This window comes from Stigmatopora argus, chromosome 19, assembly GCF_051989625.1.
Source record: "Stigmatopora argus isolate UIUO_Sarg chromosome 19, RoL_Sarg_1.0, whole genome shotgun sequence".
NCBI lineage: Eukaryota > Metazoa > Chordata > Actinopteri > Syngnathiformes > Syngnathidae > Stigmatopora > Stigmatopora argus.
This window is the reverse complement of record NC_135405.1, coordinates 3,661,373-3,685,878: the sequence shown is the minus strand read 5'-3', so window position 1 is coordinate 3,685,878 and position 24,506 is coordinate 3,661,373. Positions and strand designations below refer to the sequence as shown.

Sequence of the window (24,506 nt, the reverse complement as noted above, 5' to 3'; positions counted from 1 at the left end):
CTTTAATGTGCAGACTCACCAATAGCTTTGGTGTAGTGCCGGGCCCCTAAAAGTAGCTCAGGAGCCCTGTACCAGAACGTCACCACCACAGGGTCGAGGTCAGCGAGTGGCTTGAGGGGAGAGTTGAAGAGTCTTGCGAAACCCATGTCAGCTAAACAAGATAGGGCAAAGATAGTGAGCAATTCATGATTTTCTGATGGTTAAGAAAGAAAATAATGGGATACAGGAAGGCCAGTTTAAAAAATGATGATGTAATTTTTCTGTAAAATATATTGGTCTCCTCTCTGAAAACAAAGGTTTAAGTTTAAAGTTACTTTATTTTATTCTTTTGTTTTTCGTACCGCTTATCCTCACCATGGTCATGAGGGGTGCTGGAGCCTATCCCAGTGGCGCACCGTGTACTTGTGGCCAGCCAATCACAGGGCACAAGGAGATGAACAACCATTCACGCTCACACTCATAAGTAGGGGTAATTTAGAATGTTCAACCACCCATAATGTTTTTGGAATGTGGGAATACCCAGAGAAAAAAAAACACCAACTCAACACAGGAAAGATTAAACCCGCCTGGGATTAAACCCTCGATCTCATAACTGTGATGCCAATGCACTACAAGTTAGTCTTAATGATTTCTTTTCATTCATTTTTTTAAGGTGGAAAATGATCATTTTGTGTATTCAGTAATGCTCCAGAATTTTTTTTGTTTTTGCAGCATATTTTTCAAGACAAACTACAGCAATACCTTGACATACGAATATCCCAACATACAACAAATTTGAGATATGAGGAAATTTTTTTGCAAATTTTTGCTCTGAGATATGAGACAAATTTGAGATACAAGATGGTTCCCGATGTGGCTGCCAGGTGGCCGAGTATGCAAGAGGCTTCTAATGAGAACAGCATCGCTCTGTCTTTCTCGCCGCATAAAGAAATCTCTGAGCATCGGTCGTACAATTGCATTTTTTACGGGGGGTTTTGTGCATAAATCAGTGCAGTATTGTGAAGTGAAAAAACAATTGAGCCAAAGCAAACCAGTGCAATGACGAGTAGTCAAAAGAAAAAGCGTATGGTGACAATCGATATTAAGCATTAAATAATAGAAAAATATGAGAGTGGTGTACACGTGACTGAGCTGGCTTGCCAACATAAAATTAACTTATTTTAAAGCGCATGTATAGTCATTTAAGTTCACTTAAGTTAAATTTAAAGTTTCTATTATTTTACGAGCATGTTGCCGTCAAGTCTTTCTCCTGACCTTTCTCTCTCCTCACACACCGCCGTTAGCCATTACCGTCTGTCTCGAAGGTAAGAACTCCATAGAGTACCATACATAATAATGTCACATTTTATTGCAGATCATAACCACCGTCTTTTTCGGAGTATAAATCGCAGTTTTTTTCATAGTTTGGCCGGGGGTGCGACCTATACTCAGGTGCGACTTATGTGTGAAATTATCAACACATTAATATATCATTATTACATACCTGTCACCCAAGACTACATAAATCTGTATGACTGCCTAGAATGGCTAGAAAAATCAGTATATGGACTTCAGTATCCTTATGACTTATGTGAATCAGCACCAACAAGACGGACCACAAGCCATGACCTCGATTGCATGGATAGTACCTTCGCCCTTGACACTCCTTCAGAACCCTTTGCCACCGACCTCATTAACACTAACGACTCGCCTACGCTGCTCACCTAGTACCTTCGCCCATCTCTGGAAAGCTCTCAATAAACAGACAATCACTGACCCAGATTGTGCTTTTGCCTGCTTTGGAGTCCTCCATCAGTGATCGTAACAACAACATTCACATGATTTGGAGTGAAACTTATATTTTGGTAAACTTGTTAGCATGTTCTTCAGGCTAGATATCTAAATAAGTGTTATGTGTTACATCGTGACTGACATTACCAGGAACGTTATTCTTGCTGTTGTTCTCTATTTTATTTTTTGTTTCAAACTGCCTTTCACGATGACATGTAAGTTTTTGGTGTTGGATTTCATTAAATAAATTTCCCCCAAAAATGCGATTTATAATCCAGTGCGATGTATGTTTTTTTTCTTCTTAATTATGCATTTTTTGGCTGGTGCGACTTATACTCCGGTGTGACTTATACTCCGAAAAATACGGTATTTGTTACCTGGTGAGTATAGGTAGTGAATTAGAACAATTAAAAACATGTTTTTCTATTGTAAAATCCCATTCTTAGGTGTTTTTTTTCAGATAGCGGGAACAGATTAATTTGTATTTACTTATTTTATATGGGAAAAATTGATTTGAGATACAAGTAAATTGACATAGGAGCTCGGTCCCGGAGCGCATTAAGCTCGTATCTCAAGGCATTACTGTACATTAAGAAATACATTACCATTAAGCAGATTTAGTCCCGCTAAAAAACAAAAAACTAAGATAAAAAGGAGCTGTGTAGCATTAGTTCAATTTATTTTCAATTTAAAATAAAACAGGAATGAGTCGTCATTTTAGCATATATTAACATTCTTCGTTTCTTATAATCAAATGAAAGCACTGAAACTTGCTTAGGTATTTTGTGTGTATTAAGTTGTAAGTCTAATAAAACTTTAATAGGAAAAACAACCTAAAGAGGAAAAAAAACTCATATTTGAAAATAAAAATGTTTTTTATCATTGATTTTGTTCAAATTAAAAGACAATTAATAATTGTTGGCGCACATTATTGTCCAAGTTGAACTATCTAACACAGTCTAGGATTTGGTGTTCAGTTCCTTGGACTTTCATGAAGGTTTACAGAGATGGAACAAAGGGAGTTTGTGCAATTATAATAATAATAATATTAAAAATATTCATATCATCTGACAACATTGCACAAAAAACAAGAAAAGCATCCCCACTTTCAAACTAGATTTGTCATTCTATTGATCAGAATAAAACACTGACAACCCAAATTTTGGGGGGGATTCCAATTCAATACATAAAACAAAAATACTAAATCATAGCATTTCATCTTTGTTTTTAATTAGAAATTGAAAATTGACTCAATAAATAATACAAAACAATATAAACGGTGAATACCTTGGTTGCATTTAAAAAAATGATATTTTAATCTGATTTAATTTTTACTTTGGACATGAAGACCATTTATGGACTAATAAAGGTGTTAAGAACAATCATTGATTTATATTTCTTAAACCGATCCAGAAAGTTTAGGTGCTTGGACAGGAACTCCCCACTAACTTTCAATAAATTTAAAATATTTGAGGGCACTTATGTTTTTGGGCACGTTTTGATGCGTCTATACACAAACTACATGGTACTGTTCCATGTTTTGGAATGTCTTAAAAAGAGCTGACTCATTTATTAGCGTAATTATGCTATACATTCAAATGAAGAAGTAGAAACACTCCTTAAGGCGGTCTCATGGTGTGCTCGGGATACGAAAGGAATTTCTGAGGGATGGGCTATAGGACCGTAAGAGTGAGAAAAACAAGTTCTGGCAAGACAGATCCTATAGGTAGCCTTGTTGGCTGACATGCAGTTTGCTCAGTCTAGTTTATCATGAAACTGTTAAGATTGATAGACTGTTAGTTGGAGTTTTGGTTGGTTTGTTTGAATCTCGCCTATTGTGTCCCTCATGGTTTCCCTTCCCTCTTGTGATCAAGTGTGTGTACTTTGTAATCAACCCTTGTCTGTCTAGTTAAACCCTGTGTGTTAGTCTTTGTGGGATCGTCTGCATTGTTTGCTTCATGCCATGCTATCGCGCCATGTTCCATGTCCCTCGTTTCCCCATGTCTTCTGTCAGGTTTGGTTTTGTGATTTGATTTCTGAGTCCTTGTTATTTTCTGAAGATTCCTGCCTTAACTAAACGTTTTATAGAGCACTCCACGCACTTGTCCATTGCCTGCTTCCCACATTTGGGTCCAACTACGTTCCACACTCGCCACCGCACTTAACGTAACAATATGATCCCACCCGTCATGGATCCAGCGGGAAGCCGTCGACGCTCACGCCGACAACAGCCAGCCAGTCTGCCGTCCGCCGACTATTATACCCTACCCCCGACTCCCGCTTTCCTACCTGTGATACAGCCCAACCTCCATCGCCCTCCGTTTATTGCCCCTGCATTTTTGTTTTTGTTTTACAAAAGCCTCCTGTCTTGGTTTTATATACAGCAATTTTCATCATTCACAGATGAATCCCCTTAGCCGGAATTAAACGGTCATTTTCCATACCACTTATTCTCACAAGAGTCGCGGGGCGCAGGAGACTATCCCAGCCAACTGTGGTCAGTAGGCGGTTGACACCCTAAATCGGTTGCCAGCTAACCACAGGGCACAATTGAGGTGAACAACCATTCACGCTCCCACACATACCAAGGGAGAATTTCGAGTGTTCAACCAGCCTACCATGCACGTTTTTGGGATGTAGGAGGAAACTGGAGTTCCCAGAGAAAACCCATGCAGCTGCCAACCCCTCTTCACCCTTCTGCAATTAAACAGTATTATTTAAAGATGGTACAACTTTGACAAGGTGAGTCATCCAAAGTCTTTCCAAACAGAGATATTCAAATCTTCAATTTTTAATATTGCAAACCCTTAAAAAGTCAGTCTGTTTTTCCAATATCATTCACCCCTAAAATATTTGTTGGAGATTCACGTCAACTTGTGGAAAAACCTTGAAAATGAATCAACAAAGAGTGTTCTCTTGGTGACCTTAACGGTCTGTATAGCAATCCCAAACATTGAATTACAGCCACACTACACTGTTAAAACAATGAAGCAACACAAACAAGAGATCCACGTGACTATCAGATTACACGAAGAGGTAGTGTTACCTTACGCACATGGAATATGCTTTTAAAACCAACAAGCTCAACAACACCTGTAATCAACATTTGTTAGCTCGGAATTTCATCACATCTTTTATCTCCTTTCTGTCAAGATGACCCAAGAAATCCCAGGACAATTGTTGCCCAAGGAAAAGGTAATGTTCCTCTGTTATCTTGAACACAACTGTGCATGGATTGTACATCTTTCAGCAACTCCGGCCTGATGGAAGGACTAGTTTTACATTACTAGCGCGTCACTCTGTAAACAAGGGGGTCAAAGAGTGCTGGACCAGATACTTACTGATCAACACTGGAGCAATCACATTGGTACAGTTATTGGCTGTTATTATAGCTCATCAAATTTACTCCAGTTGTTACACTGCCCTTCAAGAGATTTCTGGCTGTCTCAATCGTGTAAGAAACCAAATTTCCTGTCACACCTCAAGGCAGTTGGTGAAACACAGCCTGATTCCATTCTGAAACTATGATACGCAACCTTCTCTCACCAGAACTGATCGATGAAAAGTAAACATTCAGCATGAGAATCAAAAGGACCCACATGTTTATCATATTCTTGTCCTTTCTGCACCCCAGGTAACTCCTCCCTATTACTCTTGACCATTTCCAAAATTTAGTCTAGACTTTTCTTGCTCTGCAGAAGGTTTGCAGTCTTCACCTATGGAGTCTGTTTATGTCAGCTGTTGAACAGCTTTTATACACAAGGTTTTACTTCTGTGCTTTTTTCATGCTCTTTGGTTTTCAGGTGAACAGACATTATGGCTGCATTCACACTGCAGGGCATGAATGCCCAGTTTGGAATTTATGCTAATTCCATTTTTGTTTGTTTCCTGTTTGTATAGGAAAAACAAGACTTGAAGATGAAAAGAACATGTACAGACAATACATGTCATCATGCATTATGTTTACGGAAGTAAATATGGTGACCTCAGTCTTCAAAAGTTTGCAGCAGTTTTGCCCACGGACACAACTTTCTTTTAAAATCAAAAATGTATTATCGTCCATTTATTGCTTTATTTGCTCAACTATATCATCGAACATTTTGACAACTGCGTCTGCCATTGTTGTTTTGATCTTGCAGGCCGTAATATCTCATTTTAAGCCGAGATCTCGTTGTCGTGATCTTGACGTCTACACAATCTCGTTTCCATGTGGCATTTCATATCAGCGTTTGGTTACGATCAGTAGAAAATAAGTTTAGTCTAAAGAAAATGCCCCTTAAACAGGTGATATAATTAGGTTCATCAAATCAAATTCAACATCCAATCGACCTTTTTTGTATCGGTGGCAAGTCAGATAATACGTAATCAGGAATTCTATTTGGACTTTTCTACCAAAATGGACTAAATCGTTATATTCCTGGTTACGATATGAAAAGGAATGATGATGGACGCTCTCTGTATTGTGATGCTTGTACGCGACATACCAAAAAGAATAGAATGCGTAAATCTGCTAATGAAAATTAGATTGCAACTTTATTTTGATTTCATCCCGTATTCTGGAGAAAAAAAATAATACATTATTTGTTTTAATAAATTGTGTTGCAACATTTGTTAATATCTGTTGTTGTTTTTTCACTTATGTCTTGTGAATGAAGATTGACCCTTCAACTCGCAGTGTCCTTTTTATATTGCGGAATGTTGGGGACCCAAAATATTTCCAGAAAATATCAATGATAAAAGATTTCATAACAGCTAAAATCAACACGGTGCCGTTTGATCAGCTGCCGATGCTAGCTACGATGAGCAATTGTGAAACATGAACTAAAACTGTTATTCAACACGTGTTCAAGCTTGGGTTTTGCAATTTTTTCAATTTTAACATGTTGAGTGATGATAACAACAAAGTATCCCCTGTCTAATACAAAGGATTTTGGTTGACAGTGTTTGGAAACAGAATGCATTGAGCCTCATAGACCCAAAAAACTATATTTTGTATTATAATTCATTGTTTTTAATAAGACAAAAAAATGTCAGAACAAAGTTAAGAATTAAGTAAGGTTTGATAAATTTGCAGAGTAAAATATAACAACAAACAAAACCTTTTAACATCATTGCTCAAACAATACAGGCAACTGAACATTTATCGTTCAAATACTGAATACTTATTGCATACAACAAAAGATATTAAATATCTAAACACAAAAATAATTATTCTTAAATTTAGCTCACCAATTTTAACTCTTCCTCGTTCAGGTCCTTCTCCCATTACCAAGATGTTAGCTGGTTTCTGTAGAAGAGAGAAAAAATATGTTAGCACTAATTACAAATATTCTATACATTAGCATTTATAAACACATTTTCCACGTAAATAAAACCCACAAAAGTATAATAAGTAAAATAATCAAAAAATCAATGCACAAAAATGGGCTAAAATCCACTTCCTAGCAGCATTTATTGATTAAATACAAATACTGGAGCTTTTCAGACATTACAACCGGGCCAGGGGGGTGATTTCCCCGGGTAAAGACAACGATGGACGTCCGTGGCGAACCGGAAAAAACTGCACTAAAATGGGGTAAAATCCACTTCCTAGCAGCATTTATTGATTAAATACAAACACTGGAGCTTTTCAGATATCAGAACCGGGCCCGGAGGACGACTTTCCCCGGGAATTTAATACAATTGAAATATTATTTAGGAATATAGCCATATTTTACTCACCAAAAATCCTTTTTTAACTGTACACAATATCCATCCTCCTTTCGTTCTTCCTTCTTTTCTATCGCCATCGAAGCTAATGATGAAAGTCGAGCCTGTCCTGTCGTATTTCTGGCATAGTCCGTCTTGAAAATGGCTTTAAATCAACACAACAATATATTTGCTTGTGCAGTTCGCTCCAGATACAGTTTGTTAGCTCTGGCAAGTCCACTCTATCACTAGCCAATCATAGTTGGTGAAAGCGGTGACGTATCCCTACGCCTGCGAGAAGGCAATGACGTATCCCTACGCCTGAGAGAAGGCATTGTGGTGTTGCCAACTGAAAATCTGATTGGTTAAAGCAACATTCTTATCAACGCTTGTTTAATGCAGCAGAGTCTGCAGAACTGGTTGTGAAGGCCTTGAGGCAGATTTCTGACCCTGGCAACAAATAATGGCTGAAATCTGATTGGTTAAATGCTTCAATATGAAAACACACGTCTGGAAGCAGTGCAACAAGGGGGGAAAGCAATGAAAGAAAGCTAACAGACAATTTGGAATTATTTAATAAGTATTCATGGACAAAATATAATTAACATCAGTCTGTGATTCAGATATTTCTTAGGCAAGCAGAGAAGGCCTTGAAGGCCCTGACGGCACAACACTGATATATACATATACATATATACATATACTATATACTATATATACATATACTATATATATATATATATATATATATATATATATATATATATATATATATATATAATACATATATGTGGGTTGCAGTGTTTAAGAAGTACGACGAGAGTTGGCATTACGAGATAAAGCATGCAGAAAAATACTGATAGTTCACTGAGGCTGGGAGAGAGATATCCGCTCATTTGTTACGAAAGCTGGAAAAATAAAAAGGCTATTTTACAAAACTACACACAGCAACCAGGACCAGTTTTGTGATATCATACAAAATCGCAAAAAAGATGTTAGCCATTTTCAGACGGGGACTTTTTGAAAGAGTGCTTGGTGGACTCTGCAGTGTTAATAAATTCAGAGAGAAAAGACATCATTTGAGAAAGCCCCAGACCAGGTGAACAGTGACCAGAAGGGCAGAAGAACTCTTGAAGAATCTCTAATTTCAAATTAAAAGTGAAGTGGGAAGTTTAGAATTTTTTACTTTTAGATGAGAGTTGTGATGTTCATGACACAGCACAGTTAGTTACTCGTGTTTCTTCTGGAGTCTGGATTTTCCTCACTTAACAAGAAAATACAAAACAAACAATAACAAAATACTGAATTAATTATTAATTAATTAACTTTTTTTTCACCAAATAAATAAATACCTCAAACTTTTACTATAATCTCTTATCATAAAACATAAATAATAAAACCCACAATGTACAGCATACAGACGCTCCCCTACTTACGAACATTCAACTTACGAACAACGGTACATACGAACATGTCTGCAAATTGCGTTTAAGTCCAAAAATGTTCGCAAGTCCAATTTTGTATTTCGCGTCTTTTTCGGAGTAGTACTTCTTTCCGCCGCTAATACCGACGCCTGGCGCTGTGAGAGCTCAGCTCACCCAGCATCTACCTTCTTCGTTGCAATGCGGAAGTGCGTGAATGTATCTCCAGTGTGCAAAGAACCTTTTTCATTTGTATCATTAAATATCTCATGCATCCAATATTGAATATGGTTGGTAAAAAGCTAAAGGCTTCTATTGAGGGAGTTGCAATGAAGAGGCAAGCCATTTCATTTGAAACGAGTGGCAATAATAACGAAGCTTGATGCGCGTCAGAAAGTGGTGAGCGTTGCACATTCAGTACCATTTATAAACAGAAAGATCGAGCAACAGGACCCAAATATTGAACGTTGCACAAAGTTTGCAAATCAATTGAATGATGCCATACAGTGCTACTGCATCATTTATGATGAAAAAAAGAAGAAAACTGTGCAATCGTCATTAGGTCGCTTCTTTTGGCCAGTTTCTAATACATAAATCTATCTCTCTCTCTACAGTACTGTACATATTCTCTCCATTTTATTAAATGTTTTTTTTTTCAGTACAAACCAATGCGTGTTACTTTTACAAGCCTTAAACATACAAATGCACTTATATAAACCTTCAATATACTTATATAGGCCTTAAACATAAATTATAATACAAAATATAGCACTAAATCAACTTACAAACAAATTCAACTTATGAACAATCGCTCGGAACCAATTGCGTTCGTAAGTTGAGGAGTGTCTGTATATTTAAAATCAATGCAGCTACCAGAAACTAACTGATTGCCTGACTGGACATACAACACACAACAGAAAACCCCACCCTAATCCTAATGATGCATTCTTATGGTTCATGCTGTTGCAAAATTCAACTCCATCTATGGCAGGGGTCTCAAACTTGCGGCCCGCGGGCCAACTGCGGCCCTCGGGACGATAATTTGCGGCCCCCGTCTTAATATGAAAGATTAATGTTCGTGGGCCCGCAAAATTGATATGAATGACACTTGTGTTCGGAGCAATGTTCCCTCTAAGCTGCGCGCATGCGCAATTGCGCACTACTCTCGTCTTCTCTGCGCAGTAACAATCATATGGCGCGCAGTAAAAAAAAAAAATCGATTTTTTTATTTATTTATTTTTTTAATTTTTTTTTTTTTATTATTATTATTTTTTTTTTTACCCCTTTCCCCATGATGGCGCCGTTTAAGTGGCAGCCAGTGGCAGTAGCTCTGTCCACTCATGTTTTTCGTGTTTTACAGCACGTTTTACATGAAAAATTAGAGGGAACATTGACATGCACCTGCTTGTGGCAGGTGTGATACTGGTGTGCCCATAGCAAGCAATGATGATGTCGTGACCGGATGATTCGCCTAAAGACGTTTCGCCGACGGACGTTTGACAGACGGACAGGTCGTACTAGTATTTGTTAGTTTAATGATTAAATACAAATACTAGTATTTGTATTTAATCATTAAACGCTGTTTTCAGCTGGATTTGACCGAATTTGAGAGCATTTTGAGCCGTTTTTTTGCCTCCATCGCGATATCATCCAGTATTTGTATTTAATCATTAAATGCTGTTTTAGGATGGATTTGACCCGATTGCTGTCATTTTACGGCTCGGTTCTGCTACATCTGCCTGCCCAAAAGTGCTTATTCCCGGACTGCCATGCCCGCCCAAGAGTGCTTATTCCCGGGCTGCCATTGATGGTAGACGATCATTGATTTTTACTATAATTTGGACAACACCGGCGGCGGGCCGGATTAAAAATCCTAACGGGCCGTATATGGCCCGCGGGCCGAGGTTGAAAAACTTGTACACACACGATCCGGCGGGGCGAGCGTTCGAATCCCGTTTCGGCGAAACCTCCGTTCGGCCGAATGAACGTTCGGTGGAAGGTCCATTCGGCGACCTGCCCGTCTGTCAAACGTCCGTCGGCGAAACGTCTTTAGGCGAATCATCCGAGTACCGATGATGTCGCTCACACTGGTACTCAGTGCGCTCAGGGAGGTTGTCTTTCTGCTCAGACCAACAAAAAATTAGAGGGAACTTTGGTTCAGAGCTGAATGAACCAATCACGGTGAGGTATACGGCTCTGGAGGGCGGGACATCGGCCGGGCTGTCCAGTGCCTCGCTCACTCACTCATTCATTCCTCCAATCAGCTGGGCAGAGGAGAAGCCGTGAGGCCGATCACTCCGCTCGGCGCGCACACTCCTCCGCTGCTCTCAGCATAGAACTGAATGAGGCGCTATGATCCGTGATCCAGCCTGTGTCAGTGTCTGTAGCCATCTCCGCGATTGAAACGGAGAGCGAAAGTGCACATGCGCCACAAACCCGCGCGACTGAATGTGAAAGATCAACCCGAGACTCATTCCAAGTGGAAAAACATATTACAGAGCCCCAGAGATGTCTCTTTCAAAGCCTGCCGTGAAGAGAAAGGTCGGTGATGAGCACAGACAGTTTCAAGAAAAGTGGGGAGTGCAATATTTCTTTGTTGAACACAGGGGCACCCCGACGTGTCCCATTTACACTGAAAAAGTTGCGGTGCACAAGGAATACAATTTGAAACGTAATTGTACTACGAGACATGCTGAGGAGTACGAAAAATACCAGGGAGATGAGAGAGCCAACCAGGTTGCCAGTCTTAAAACACGTCTTCTGAGGCAACAGGATTTCTTCAAGAAGGCTACCAAAGACAGTAATGCAGCAGTCAAAGCTAGCTACGCCGTTTGTGAGTTGATTGATCCTGTGCTAAGTGATCCCAAATGGCTCATGGACTTGGCTTTTCTTGTTGATATCACACATGAGCTTAATGTACTGAACAAGAAGCTACAAGGCCAGGGGCAACTTGTCAGTGCTGCCTATGACAACGTGAGAGCATTCTGGACTAAACTTGTTTTATGGAAAGCCCAGCTCTCTCAGACAAACCTTTGCCATTTCCCAGCATGCAAGGCTCTCGTGGATGCAGGCACACCATTCAGTGGTGAGAAGTATGTTGAGGCCATTTCGAAGCTACAGGAGGAATTTGATCACAGATTTGCAGACTTCAAGACACACAAAGCCACATTTCAAATTTTTGCGGACCCCTTCTCCTTTGATGTGCAAGATGCCCCTCCTGAGCTTCAAATGGAGCTCATTGACCTGCAGTGCAACTCTGCACTCAAAGCCAAGTTCAGGGAGGTGAGTGGAGAAGCAGACAAGCTTGGGCAATTTTTGAGAGAGTTGACCCCCAGCTTCCCTGAACTTTCCCGAATGGTCAAGCAGATCATGTGCCTTTTTGGGAGCACATACTTGTGTGAGAAGCTCTTCTCCACCCTGAACTTCAATAAGTCCAAGTACAGGTCCAGACTTACTGATGAGCATCTTCAAGCAATACTGAGGGTCTCCACTGCTTCCTCCCTCAAGGCAAATGTGACTATGTGAGAAGAAGCGCTGCCAGGTCTCTAGCAGCAAGGAGTAGGCAAGAGAAGCCGTGTTCAGAATATTTCATGTTCAATGTTCCATTCAAGTTCAGAAAGTTAAAGGTTAAAGAGCTGTTAATACAGACATTTGAAACGGAATAAAAATAATTCATTTTCTCTACTTAGCCAGCCAGTGTATATCTATTGTATGCTCATTAGTATTATTTGGTTTTGTATTACTGATTGATTTATTTTTTATTCATCTTTAAGTTAATTTATTTAATTCATTATTTTTTGTTAAAAAATAAAGATATTTGATAACGTTGGAATGTTTTATCAGTGCTTTTCTTGTGGAAATCCTGATGCGGCCCAGTCTCACCCAGACTCGGCCTCTAGCGGCCCCCAGGTAAATTGAGTTCGAGACCCCTGATCTATGGTGTCATGTCTGGGAAGAATAGTGAGTACATTAAATACAAGGACAGTCACATTTTGACTCAATTAATACAACAGTAAGCAGTTATGTCACGGGTACTGTGGAAATCTTAATACTAAAAGGGAATATTCCTTGCAAAAAGACAAATACACTGCAGCAATATATCACCTTCTGGACTCCTCCCTGTACAAGTAATACTTGGTACAACCCAGAGCCTTTTCCTGTGGTAGGCACAGTTGCTCAGTTAGCATTTTGACAGCACAAGCTTTGGCGCTGTTACATAATCCCCGTGGGGGCGTGCAGCTGGGAGGGTAGTGAGCCCCTCCAGCGTTGCTTGTGGTGGGTGGGACATAAGAGGAGGAGGACAAGTGGGGGATGGGAAACGTGCAGCGGTGCAATACAGATCATGTTCATGATACTATAAGCTTCACTGTGTAGCGGAAGCTAAGTATGCCATATAACAGTGTTTCCCCAACACTGGTGTACCGCGAGCAATGGTCAGGTGTGCCGCAGGAAATTGGAAGAAGTCAAACAATGTAATTAGTGAGAAAAAGTCATATGAATATAACGAGATTAAAATTGAACTATTACAAGGACTTTTTATGCGATATAGCCACAAGAATGATTGTTGGCCGTCTAATAAATTCATTAAAGAGCTTTAATGGGTGGAATAAATGGAGCAAAGTTTTTCCTTGCTATTTTATTGGTATTTCCCACTGTGCATGGAAACTATCTAAATAGTAATCAGCAACAAGACCAATAAAAACAATGTACCAAGAAAAACAATGTACATCACTGTGATTAGGTTTTTTCTGATGAAGAAAAAATTCACTTGCTCACAGCTGATATTTTGGCAAAGAAAGGCAACTATGACAACAGAACAATGAGAATTACAATAGCTCTGGGGTCCTGGGTTCAAATCCAGGTCATGACCATCTGTGTGGAGTTTGCATGTTCTCCCCAGGCCTGCGTGGGTTCCCTCCAGGTACTCCAGTTTCCTCCCTCATTCCAAAAACATGCATGGTAGGCTGATTGGACATTCTAAATTGTCCCAAGGTATGGGTGTGAGTGTGCATGGTTGTCCGTCACCTTGTGCCCTGCGATTGGCTGGCCACCGATTCAGGGTGTCCCCCGCCTCTGGCCCGGAGTCAGCTGGGATAGCCTCCAGCACCCCCGCGACCTTAATGAGGATAAAGCGGTTCAGAAAATGAGATGAGTTGAGAATTAGATATTAATACATTGGTCTTTTCATGTGCATATAACTGAAATATTGAATAAATACACTTCTTGATAATTGTACTTATGTACTTGTATTTTTGTATAAGCGCAAAACATGTACTATGGTATGTAGTAGTAATATTAGGGGTGATCCTACGCCGCTGTTTTTCCGATTATCACGGCCATGTCTGGTCAACATTGTCCGTGATATTCAAGGACTTTATTTATAATGGACTTTCATTTCACAAATGGGTGTGCTTAACAATTCATCTCAATATGACAGAACCACTGGCTGTACACATAAAATTGACACCTTTTAGAGCATTTGCAGTACATGGCAGCAGTCCACCACAACTAAAAGTCATTAAAAAGCAGATTAAACAACTGAAACTTAGAAAGAGATCCCAGAAGATTTATGTGTGACGTCCAGCTGTCACATGACCATCTACTGTAAGCGTTCTGAGGATTATGTAAGAGTAGACAGCAAACTTCGGAATTTGAGAATAAATTTACGTAAAGATCTGTTAACTGATAAGGATATTCCCCAGAATTGCTGAACCGCAATTCTCTACTGAGAAATTTACAAAGACAATTGACAGCTAAAAGTCACACAAAAAAAGACTAAAGTTATTCATGCTCTGTTTTATCAATTTAAATAACAACCATTCAAAAAGGTGTCAACATTCATAGGACACTCTTTGATTCAAAACTGTACATCACACAGGTAGCCCATTTTGGTACTGATGAAGTAGCAATTCACTCATTCATTTTCTGAACCGCTTTATCCTCACTAGGGTCGCGGGGGGTGCTGGAGCTTAATCCAGCTGACTTTGGGCATGGGGCGGGGAACACCCTGAATTGGAAAGAAGAGACAAACAACCATTCACCCTCACACTCAAACCTAGGGGCAATTTCAATTGTCCAACCACCCTATAATGCATGTTTTGGAATGTGGGAGGAAACCGGATTACCTGGAGAAAACCCACACAGGCCCAGGGAGAACATGCAAACTCCACACAGGTGGCCAAACCTGGATTTGATCACAGGACCCCAGAAGCTAACCACTCAGCTGCCGGGCCGCACCTAAAGTACCAATTACTTTCGATAAAGGTGGCTCATCATCACTTCCTCATGTGCAAAATTAACTATAGCATGATCACGAGACTGAATGATTTTAATTTGAAATGAGCCCTATTTGGGTGTCCCAGACACAGCTATAATCATCACAACCTAATGACTTTTAAAAAACTGACTTCTGAATAGTTGTTCAAAATGTCAAATGTCTAGGCCAAGCTAAATGGCTATAGGTAGCCAGGGGATTCTGGAGCCCATCCCATCCAACCTCGGGGGATAACACCCTGAATTGGTTGCTAGCCAATCGCAGGGCACACTGAGAGAAACAACCATTGACGCTCACACTCATACCTAGGGTCAATTTAAAGTCCCAAGACTCGACTTAAGTTGTTTGGGATGTGGTAGGAAACCCGAATAATTGGCGAAAAACCATGCAAGCATGTGGAGAAGATGAAACAAGTTCCACACAGGAAGGTCGGAACCCACCATGGAGCGAACACTCAGAATGTGCTAACCACTCGAACAGCATGCCATACATATTGGAATGTACTTTTGCCATATGGGACCATGTTGCTATACACAATACTCAGCCCGACTGTCAAAATAGTAAATATGATTATGAGCAATAGATATCTCAAATTTTTATGTATTTTCTAACATCAAGTGGGTGAATTTTGGGATGTATAATTCAGGTGGAAATCCTGTCATTCTAATCCCAAGAAAGTCTGGATGTGGCCACCGCTCATATTCCTATATTTGTAGGAAAACAAAAACAAAAGTGTGGGAAACCAGCAGTGTAGAGCATCACACAGGAAAAAGGTGTGTTGAGCCAGACAAACATTGGAATAAAGAAACTTCTGGTCTTAGGCTATTACACTGGCTGGCCACCAATTCAGGGTGTTGTCCCACGCCCCTCGTACAGAGTCAGCTGGGATGGGCTCCAGCACCCCTCGTGACCCTAATGAGGATTAAATGGTTTAGAAAAGGAATGAATGAATGAATGAATATTGTTGCGATTGTAGGTGGGTTCTGTCATGGATGGATAACATAGCCAGCTCCTTCATTTCATTTTCAAAAGTAATTTTTAATAAAGAAGTTGCTTTTAACCACGCTTGAAATACATTCTTTTTTAAAAATAAATACAAATTTAATAAATCCTGAAGAGTTGTTTTTGTGAGAGGGTCAGTGGAGTGTAGGGAGATTGTCAAGCAGGAAGAAAAGCTACCGATACAATTTCAAAATAAAGTAACGGATACAGGAAATGTATTGACGTTTTGCGGGATTTTGTAATTTGAATCTTGTTTTCGTATATTGGAACAGAAATTTGCATATCAAAGGGTTTAGTAACCTGAAAATGTTGTATGTAGAGGTATCACTGTAATTTGTTAAATTGTGTGTGTGGTGTACATGTTTTCTCAGGTTGCCAAACGTTAGCTTCCCTCACCCACCACGAACTTCTCTTTGCTATGCACTCGCCCTTCGACCCTAATGCAAAAATATTTTATATTATTCATTTTAATGGCTTAATAAATACTTCTCTTTTGTTTAGTCTTACATGTTTTGGAACTAAATATGCTAACTGTATGCAAAATACAATTTTTCATTGTTTCATTTTCTTTTAAGGAAATCGATGCTGTAATTAAGATATTGGGGGGGAAAACAGAAGAAAGACTACTCACCAGATCCCTGTGGAGGACCCAATTGGCATGGAGGTAATGGATCCCATCCAGAATCTGATACAGAAGAGATTTCACCATCCCTCGTGGCAGTTGCATGGGCTTTTTGTTGGCCTTGGAGGCACGATGGAACTTGATAATATGCTGAAAGAAATAAAGTGTTCACCTCTTGAAATTTTTACTCTGCATAAAACCATGAATTGATTACAAAACCAAAAACAGTAATGACAACTAGGCCTATTGTGATAACAAATTTTCATGAGCGATATATTGCCTCAGAAGTTATTACTGATATGCAATATTATCCATTTAAAAAAAAAAAAAACACTAATGTGTAAATATATTCTAAAAAAGCAACTAAATCAAATGAAACAAATTCTATTCTATTCTGAAATTAAACACACAAACTATATTAAATGTCTTTCACCATTAGCCTGAATTTATTTCTACGGTGTATGAATGACCAAAAAACATCAGTGAATGGAACTGTTGTCTCATATTCAAACAATCGGCAAAGTTTAAACATGCATGTGTGCCAAGAGCACATGCAGCAAATTGAAAGTTACTGCCCCAATTTTTACTTATTGCATATTACAACAGGCTTAACGACAACAGCTAAATTTAGTATTATCAATCGCTGCGTGAATTTTCTCTGGGTGCCCTGGTTTCCACCCACATCCCAAAATATGCTTGGTAGACTGGTTGAACAATCTAAATTTACTGTATCTATGAGTGTGATCGCTGGACATTTGGTCGCCGGACGTTTGGTCGCCGGACGTTTGGTCGCCGGACGTTTGGTCGCCGGACGTTTGGTCGCCGGACGTTTGGTCGCCGGACGTTTGGTCGCCGGGACGTTTGGTCGCCGGGACGTTTGGTCGCCGGACGTTTGGTCGCCGGACGTTTGGTCGCCGGACGTTTGACAACATGACGAGAGTTTACTGTTGAAACCAGCTCTCAAAATTATATTCATGAGAGAGTTTAATATGTAAATATCTACTGTTGAAACCAGCTCTCAAAATTATATTCATGAGAGAGTTTAATATGTAAATATCTACTGTTGAAACCAGCTCTCAAAATTATATTCACCCGGGCGACCAAACATCCGGGGACCAAACGTCCAGGCGACCAAACGTCCGGGCGACCGAACGTCCGGCGACCAAACGTCCGGCGACAAAACGTCCGGCGACAAAACGTCCGGCGACCAAAGGTCCAGTCATGGGGGTGGTGAACATGTGGCTCCCGGCCAAAATTAATGAAGTTCTCCAGAGAAGTTGATGCGTTAATTCTGGCTAAGTTGCATTTAATGTGTGTGTTGAGGGTGGAACACATTGTTGTTTTGTAAGGGGAATAAAATGTTATGGTGAATAATATGGTTTTCTGTGTTTTAGCTTGTGTGTCTGGCAGGTCACTGCGTGGTATGGCTCTTTGACTCTCAGTTTATATTTTTTGTTCTTTGTGTCTTACTTGTTTGCCACCCTGCATTAGTCCAATGTTTTTTTTCTTAAACATTTCTGGGTATTTTTATCAGATTTTCTGGGTCATTACGGTGTTGAGGGATTAATCATCATGAGATTCCTGTGCAACAGAGCAGAGGTACCACAGTACACGGCATAAAACATGAACATAGAGGAAAAACTCACCCAAAGGTCATGTTCAGCATAGTCTAACAGGAGCGAAACTTTTCTGTCGCTGTGGGACAGGAACACTTTCTGCAGGGCAATTACGTTTGGATGTTTTAATTCACGTAACAGCTGGAAGACACAAGAAAAATATGAGAAAATGGGACCACCATCATATTGTTACAACACAATAGGTGCAGAATAGGCTCAAAAATGGATGCAGCGACTCAACAGAAAAGGAAAATGAAGAAGTAACAGTAATAATTAATGAACGGTACTGAAACCCGGTATTAATTTGGAACCGGTTTTGAAGCAACCTGTGGTAAACGGACCGAATAAAAACTAATATCTCATTGCCAAGGTTTTTTTAATTTTTTTTATTTTTATTTTTTTTATTTTTTTACCCCACCCACTTCTTCATGAGCTACATTCAACACACATCGACAAAAAATAAAGTACCGGAAACCCCTTTTTGAAAATACAAAGTATTAACTGGTATCAGATAACAACATATAGAACAATATAAGGGCCACTCCTTGGTTTTCCTGGCTCTGTGCTTCGGGTCATTGTCATGTTGGAAGACCCAGTCCCAACCAAACAAATCCCGTCAGTTATCCCAAGAACACACAGCACATTAAATAAATAAACAGTGGAATACTGACGATATCTCCATTAAATATTAGAATAGGAACTTGTGTTGGTATTCCTCCTTTTGAAGCAAATAGGTCATGTTTTCATAAAAGGCTCGCAGGAAAAGCACTCACAGGAGAAGTCCCAAATAGTCACAACAAAGCAACATTCCTGCCAGGTTTGCCAGTTCACCTTTAGAGATGCCCATCAAAGAAATATGACTTCTCTGATCAGGTGAAATTTTTCCAACAGAGTAAATGGAATATCCCTGATAGATAAGCAAAACCACAGTTGTTCCTTAGGGGCAGAGAAAGAAAAACATTTCAATAAAAATTAAACAAACCTAAAACAGTCTAAAACCAGATTTGGAGATTAGGTCTTCATCTGAATTTAATTATAAACTGCATTACATTTTGATTACAAACTGAACAGAATATTTTGTAGAACAAAACATGTTTTTTTTCTTTTTACTAAAAGATGGCAGGTAGCCATAGCCACAGAGCTCATTAGATCCTTGGCAACCCAATATTTGAGCTTCCACAGTCCACCTAGACTACAAATACACTTAAGAGCTGTTTGCACAATGAAGCCCATATTTGGAAAGAACAGCTGATTATGGCAATAAGACAACACCAGAAAACATACGTTAACAGTGACAAAAAAGACACTAAACAACAATAATGATATGTCAGGCAACCATCAACGAATAGATATCAATTATTTTTAACACTGTTCATTCATTCATCTGTCCCACACATACTCGTAAGGGTTGTGGGGGTTGCTGCAGCCTATCCCAGCTGACTTCAGACAAAAGACAGACCACAAACTAGACTGATAGCCAGTCATGTGCAAGGCACACAGAGAGACAGACAGTCATTCGCAGTCACAATCATACCGCCACCCATGGGAATCGAGCCCGCGGCTACCCGCACTGAAGTCAGCCGAGTGAACCACTACACCATCTGGCGGCTTTCTTTAAACACCTACAAGGCAAAAATTACTTTTAAACATTCATGAACAACCATGCAAAATATTTCAGAATTTAAATACTGTAACCTTAATTTGACCATTCATTCTTTTATCTTCATACCACTTCACACATATATATACTATCTTATGGACCCCCGAAAACGTAAAAATACAAATTAAAAAAAATATTGGAAACATTCAATTTCCTCTCCTTAATTGGCCACCAGTCTCAGATTAGATCTGCTCATTAGTCAGCAGTTAAAAACAGTGCAGTTATAACACCTTAGTGGGCTACTTGGCCAAGTGGATTAGCAAGAATCATGGCTCCAACAAGAGAAATTTCTCCTGAGACTGAAGTCAGAATTACCAAATTTATTGAAGAAGGTAACATGTTCGGTTTCAAATGGAATGTCAATGTATGTGAAAGAATTGTACAAAATATCCAAAAGGAACTGAGATTTGTATGCAGGAAAGCTAAAAGAAAAACATCATTGATGCTTAAACGGAAAAGAACAAGACTGCAATGGGCTGTAATAGGCAATCATGCACTGTGGATTACTGAATGAAGGTTATATTCAGTAAAGGTGATGGTGCTGGAAATTGTCTGGTGACGTTCCAGTGAAATTTACAAAGAGGATTGCCTGAAGAAAAATTACCGCAGTCCTTGATGATATGGGGCTGCATGTCAGGCAAAAGCACTGAAGAAAGGTCTGTGGTTAAATCTTCAATAGATGCACAAGTTTACAGTGACATTTTGGACAGCTTATCCCTTCAATTGAAAAGATGTTTCAGGGTGATTGGATTGGATAACTTTATTCATCCCGTATTTGGGAAATTTCATTGTGACAGTAGCAAGAATTAATTTTCCAAGATGACAATGGCTCATGTGACGGAGCAAAAATTTTGAAAGTATTCCTTGGAAAAATAGCTCCAGTCGATGTCATAGCCTACATCTTAACCCAATTGAATGGAGTGAAAATAGAAAAAAATGGTCCACAGCAAGGCTCCAACCTGCAAAGGTTATATGGCAACTGCGGTCAGAGAGAGTTAGCAGCAGGTTGACAAAGAAAACTGTTTGTCACTCATTAAGTCCATGCATCAGAGACTGCAAGCTGTAATAAAAGCCAGATGGGGTGCAACTAAATACTAGTGACGTGTTTTGATTGTTTTTTCATTGTTATATAATAAACTGATTTCATATTTTTTCCGTTGCTTGGTCGATAAAAGTAACATTTACTGACCACAACAATATTTTTTTTAATTCATTTATTTTGGTGTTTCTGAAATTCAGGGAGTCGCACTTTTGGAAAAAACATCATTATTGTTTCATGTTTGTGGTCTGAGTTCGTTCTACAGAATAAATGTCCGAGTGAGTGCTCGCCCAAGAGTCCATACTTTTTGGTAGTGGTACAAATGTTTATTCTTTTGACTGCTAAGTGTAAGATTTTTTGAGGGTCTGCCCAGCTGGTTATCTGTGGGTGTTGCTGTTACCAGTCTTTCTCAGAGAACAAAGCCAAAACATTTTTTTGTCATCTTGTATGTAATTTTACCTACTGTGTTGCAACACCAAATTGTAGGGCTACCCTACTTGTTGAATCCCATTTTAACAACATCATAAATATATAATAGTTGTCAGAGGGAAAAAAGTACAGTCTGTCCTTAGTAAACAAGTTGCAGCTTCGGAAAAACAAACCTTGAATGGACGTTTGTTGCTCCCTGTTTTGAACGGTTTGGTTACTTGCTTTTAGCTGTTTGACACTTAAACTAAGATTTATCTTGTAGCCTAAATTTAGATACAGCAAATATTTTGTTCCTCGACAAATGGCTTTCTTCTTGTCACTCTTTAAAAGAGAAGGCCAGATTTGTGGAGTGTATGACTGATTGTTGTCCTAAGGACAGATGCTCCCACCTCAGTTTTAGATCTCTCCAGTTTATCCAGAGCAGACCTGGGCAATCCAGTCCTCGAAGAATGCTGTGTGTGCAGGTTTTTGCTCCAACCGATCCAGCACAGACAGTTTAACTAATAAGATTTACGATGAAACAAGAAGCAACTGACTGCAATCCACTGATTGCACTTTTAAGATACCAGATTGGTGGAAAGGTTTCCCCTAATGGGTTGGAGCGAAAACCTTCAGCCATTGCGGCCCTTTCTGGAATTAATTGCCCACGTCTGATCCAGAGTGATCATGGGCCTCTTGGCTGCATCACAGTATTGCCCAACCCCAATGTTGGTCAAACTCTGAATTGAATTCAAAGCTTTGGTCATTGTACATATACACAACATTGTATGTTGTACATTGTACAAGGATATGCATTCCAGGTACAGCCCAGCCGGACAGTACATACACATATACATGAAGTCATACCTGTACTTACGAAATTAATTGGTTCCAAAAGTTTTTTGTAACTTGAAAATTTCTACAGTAGAACAATACTTTATATGTAAAGTTATCTAATTCGTTTCACGGTCCTCACACAACTACCAACTAAACCCTTACAATTGGTCAGTGTCTCAATTTTGTATGAGAGATGTGAGGAAAAACAAAAAATGAGAGGAAATTATATATTAATGTCTTAAAATGAATAACAAGCACACAAGAGAGAACACACAAACACGAACACATGAACACACCTCAAAAACGCAACATTAAGAATTCAAACAAAAGCATTAACCACATTAATCAACAACAAACATTAACGTTTTATGATTTCTTTGGAATTTAATTTTTCACCCATTTTAATAGTCGCTACTGGTTCTTTCTTACCTGTTTGGATTTAAGTTGCCCTTCTGCAGTACTGGTTGACGGACATTTTGAAAAAAAACTATCCAAAGACGATTGCCTTTGATGACTTTTAATAATGTTTCTATAATGCAACAGACAAACGTCATTAAAGTGGGCGATCGCACGACTGGTGACCACTTTCTCTGGATGCCTTTTTTTTCTACAAAGACAGAAAGTTTGTGAAATTTCTCCAGCATTTCTTTGATTTTTGCTGCTGGAATGCTCGCTGCGTCCTCCCTGTCTGCCTTCTTGCCGAGTGTTTCATTAACTCTAGAGAGTTTGTTTTTATGCACCACGACCAACTCGTCATTGTCCTTGCTGACCATTTCTTTTCATTCGCACAGGTAATTTTTTTTTCGGGGGGGGGGCATGATGATAAAAACAGAAACACACTTGGAAAAACTCAACCAAAAAACACCGTCAGAACTCTGTGATGATGAACGGCGGTGAAAACATAGATAGTGGTTGTTGTGAGACAACCAATGAGAGCCCAGTAGAGTATAGCGAGGTTCTGAAGTGAGAATCAATGCATCGCGACAATTTCAAATTAAATAACGTATAAAGATATGCATTTGCTTTTGGGGAGATTTTGTAACTTGGGTCTTTTTTGTATCCAGAGGTACTCATTTCCATATAAAAAAAGCTTTCGTAACCTAAAGAAATTGTACCTAGAGGCCTTCATAAGTAGAGGTATGACTGTACATACATTTACAATAGAGCCATTGACGCCGCTCCGGAATCAGTGTGAAAGTAAAAACAATCGGTTGGGAAGGGTGGGAAAAAAACGTAGCCTTTCGCTCTCCTTCGAAGAATGACAGGTATGGAAAAAACAGCAACATTAAAAACATTAAAATCAATACACTCGACAGCACAAGTAGGGACGTTGACACAATATAAGGTATGGACAGGGTTGGACGAGGGGATCCGTCCCGAGAGATTTAAGGCAGTCACAGCATCATGATGCGCGATACATCCATGTTTTTGAAATGACACTCATCCGCATTATTCATTTTCCGTACCGCGTATCCTCGCAAGTGTTGCAGGGTTTCCTGGGGTCTATCCCAGTGGACTTTGGGCAAAACGTTTACTACATCCTAGACTGGTTGCCAGTCAGCCGTAGGGCACCACTCACCTACAGAGCAAGTTAAACAACCCATTCATGTTACGCAGAGTGGGTTAGGCTATGTTACAAATAGTTTTAACTGCTTCAGCATCCACACTTACAAGACATTCAATATAAAGTATAGTTTAAAAACTGCTCTCAAGAATATTAGAAAAAAGCAAAAGCTTCTTTTTGTTCTGCTCCAAGAACTGATTAAGTGATTTTAGGAAGATCCTGTTTAGCCTGAACAGAGCAACGTCAATTTTGATGATTTTGTAATCTAGCTGTCACTGAATTCAGGTGTTTTCTTTAAAATTACTTTTATACATTTGGTTCAAGACAGTTGCGTTAAATAACATTCAACACATACATTCCCAAAATTGAGGAGTGCCCTATTTCTCAAGTGTAGCAACGTGACACTCCTCTTATACAAATAATCCGGTTGGGTTTGTCCTGTTATCTCAACTTGAATACTGTGTATGGCTGCACCTTTAGAGATGGTCATGGGTTCATTCACCATGCACAAACGCTAAGCCAGGGTGAGATTGGAACCTGTAAACGCACTATGAAAAATGTATTTTAACTAAAAAGACCAAGTTTATTCATACATGGGTTTATGA

General features: G+C 39.4%; 1 protein-coding gene across 6 annotated transcripts in view; it reads right to left on the bottom strand.

Annotated features, from left to right (window-relative positions):
* Positions 1 to 24,506, bottom strand: part of cdk19 (cyclin dependent kinase 19) — a 41,048-nt gene that overhangs the window by 11,461 nt on the left and 5,081 nt on the right. For all 6 annotated transcript variants that reach the window (XR_013296888.1, XR_013296887.1, XR_013296889.1 and 3 more), the window contains 4 exons: positions 18,424 to 18,534; positions 16,787 to 16,927; positions 7,000 to 7,057; positions 20 to 151 (listed from right to left, as the gene is read on the bottom strand). Coding sequence is in view for 2 of the 6 variants with exons in the window: in XM_077587570.1 (XP_077443696.1) it covers positions 20 to 151; positions 7,000 to 7,057; positions 16,787 to 16,927; positions 18,424 to 18,534 (442 nt within the window). In the remaining 4 variants the exon portion in view is untranslated. The remainder of the gene's footprint in view (positions 1 to 19; positions 152 to 6,999; positions 7,058 to 16,786; positions 16,928 to 18,423; positions 18,535 to 24,506) is intronic.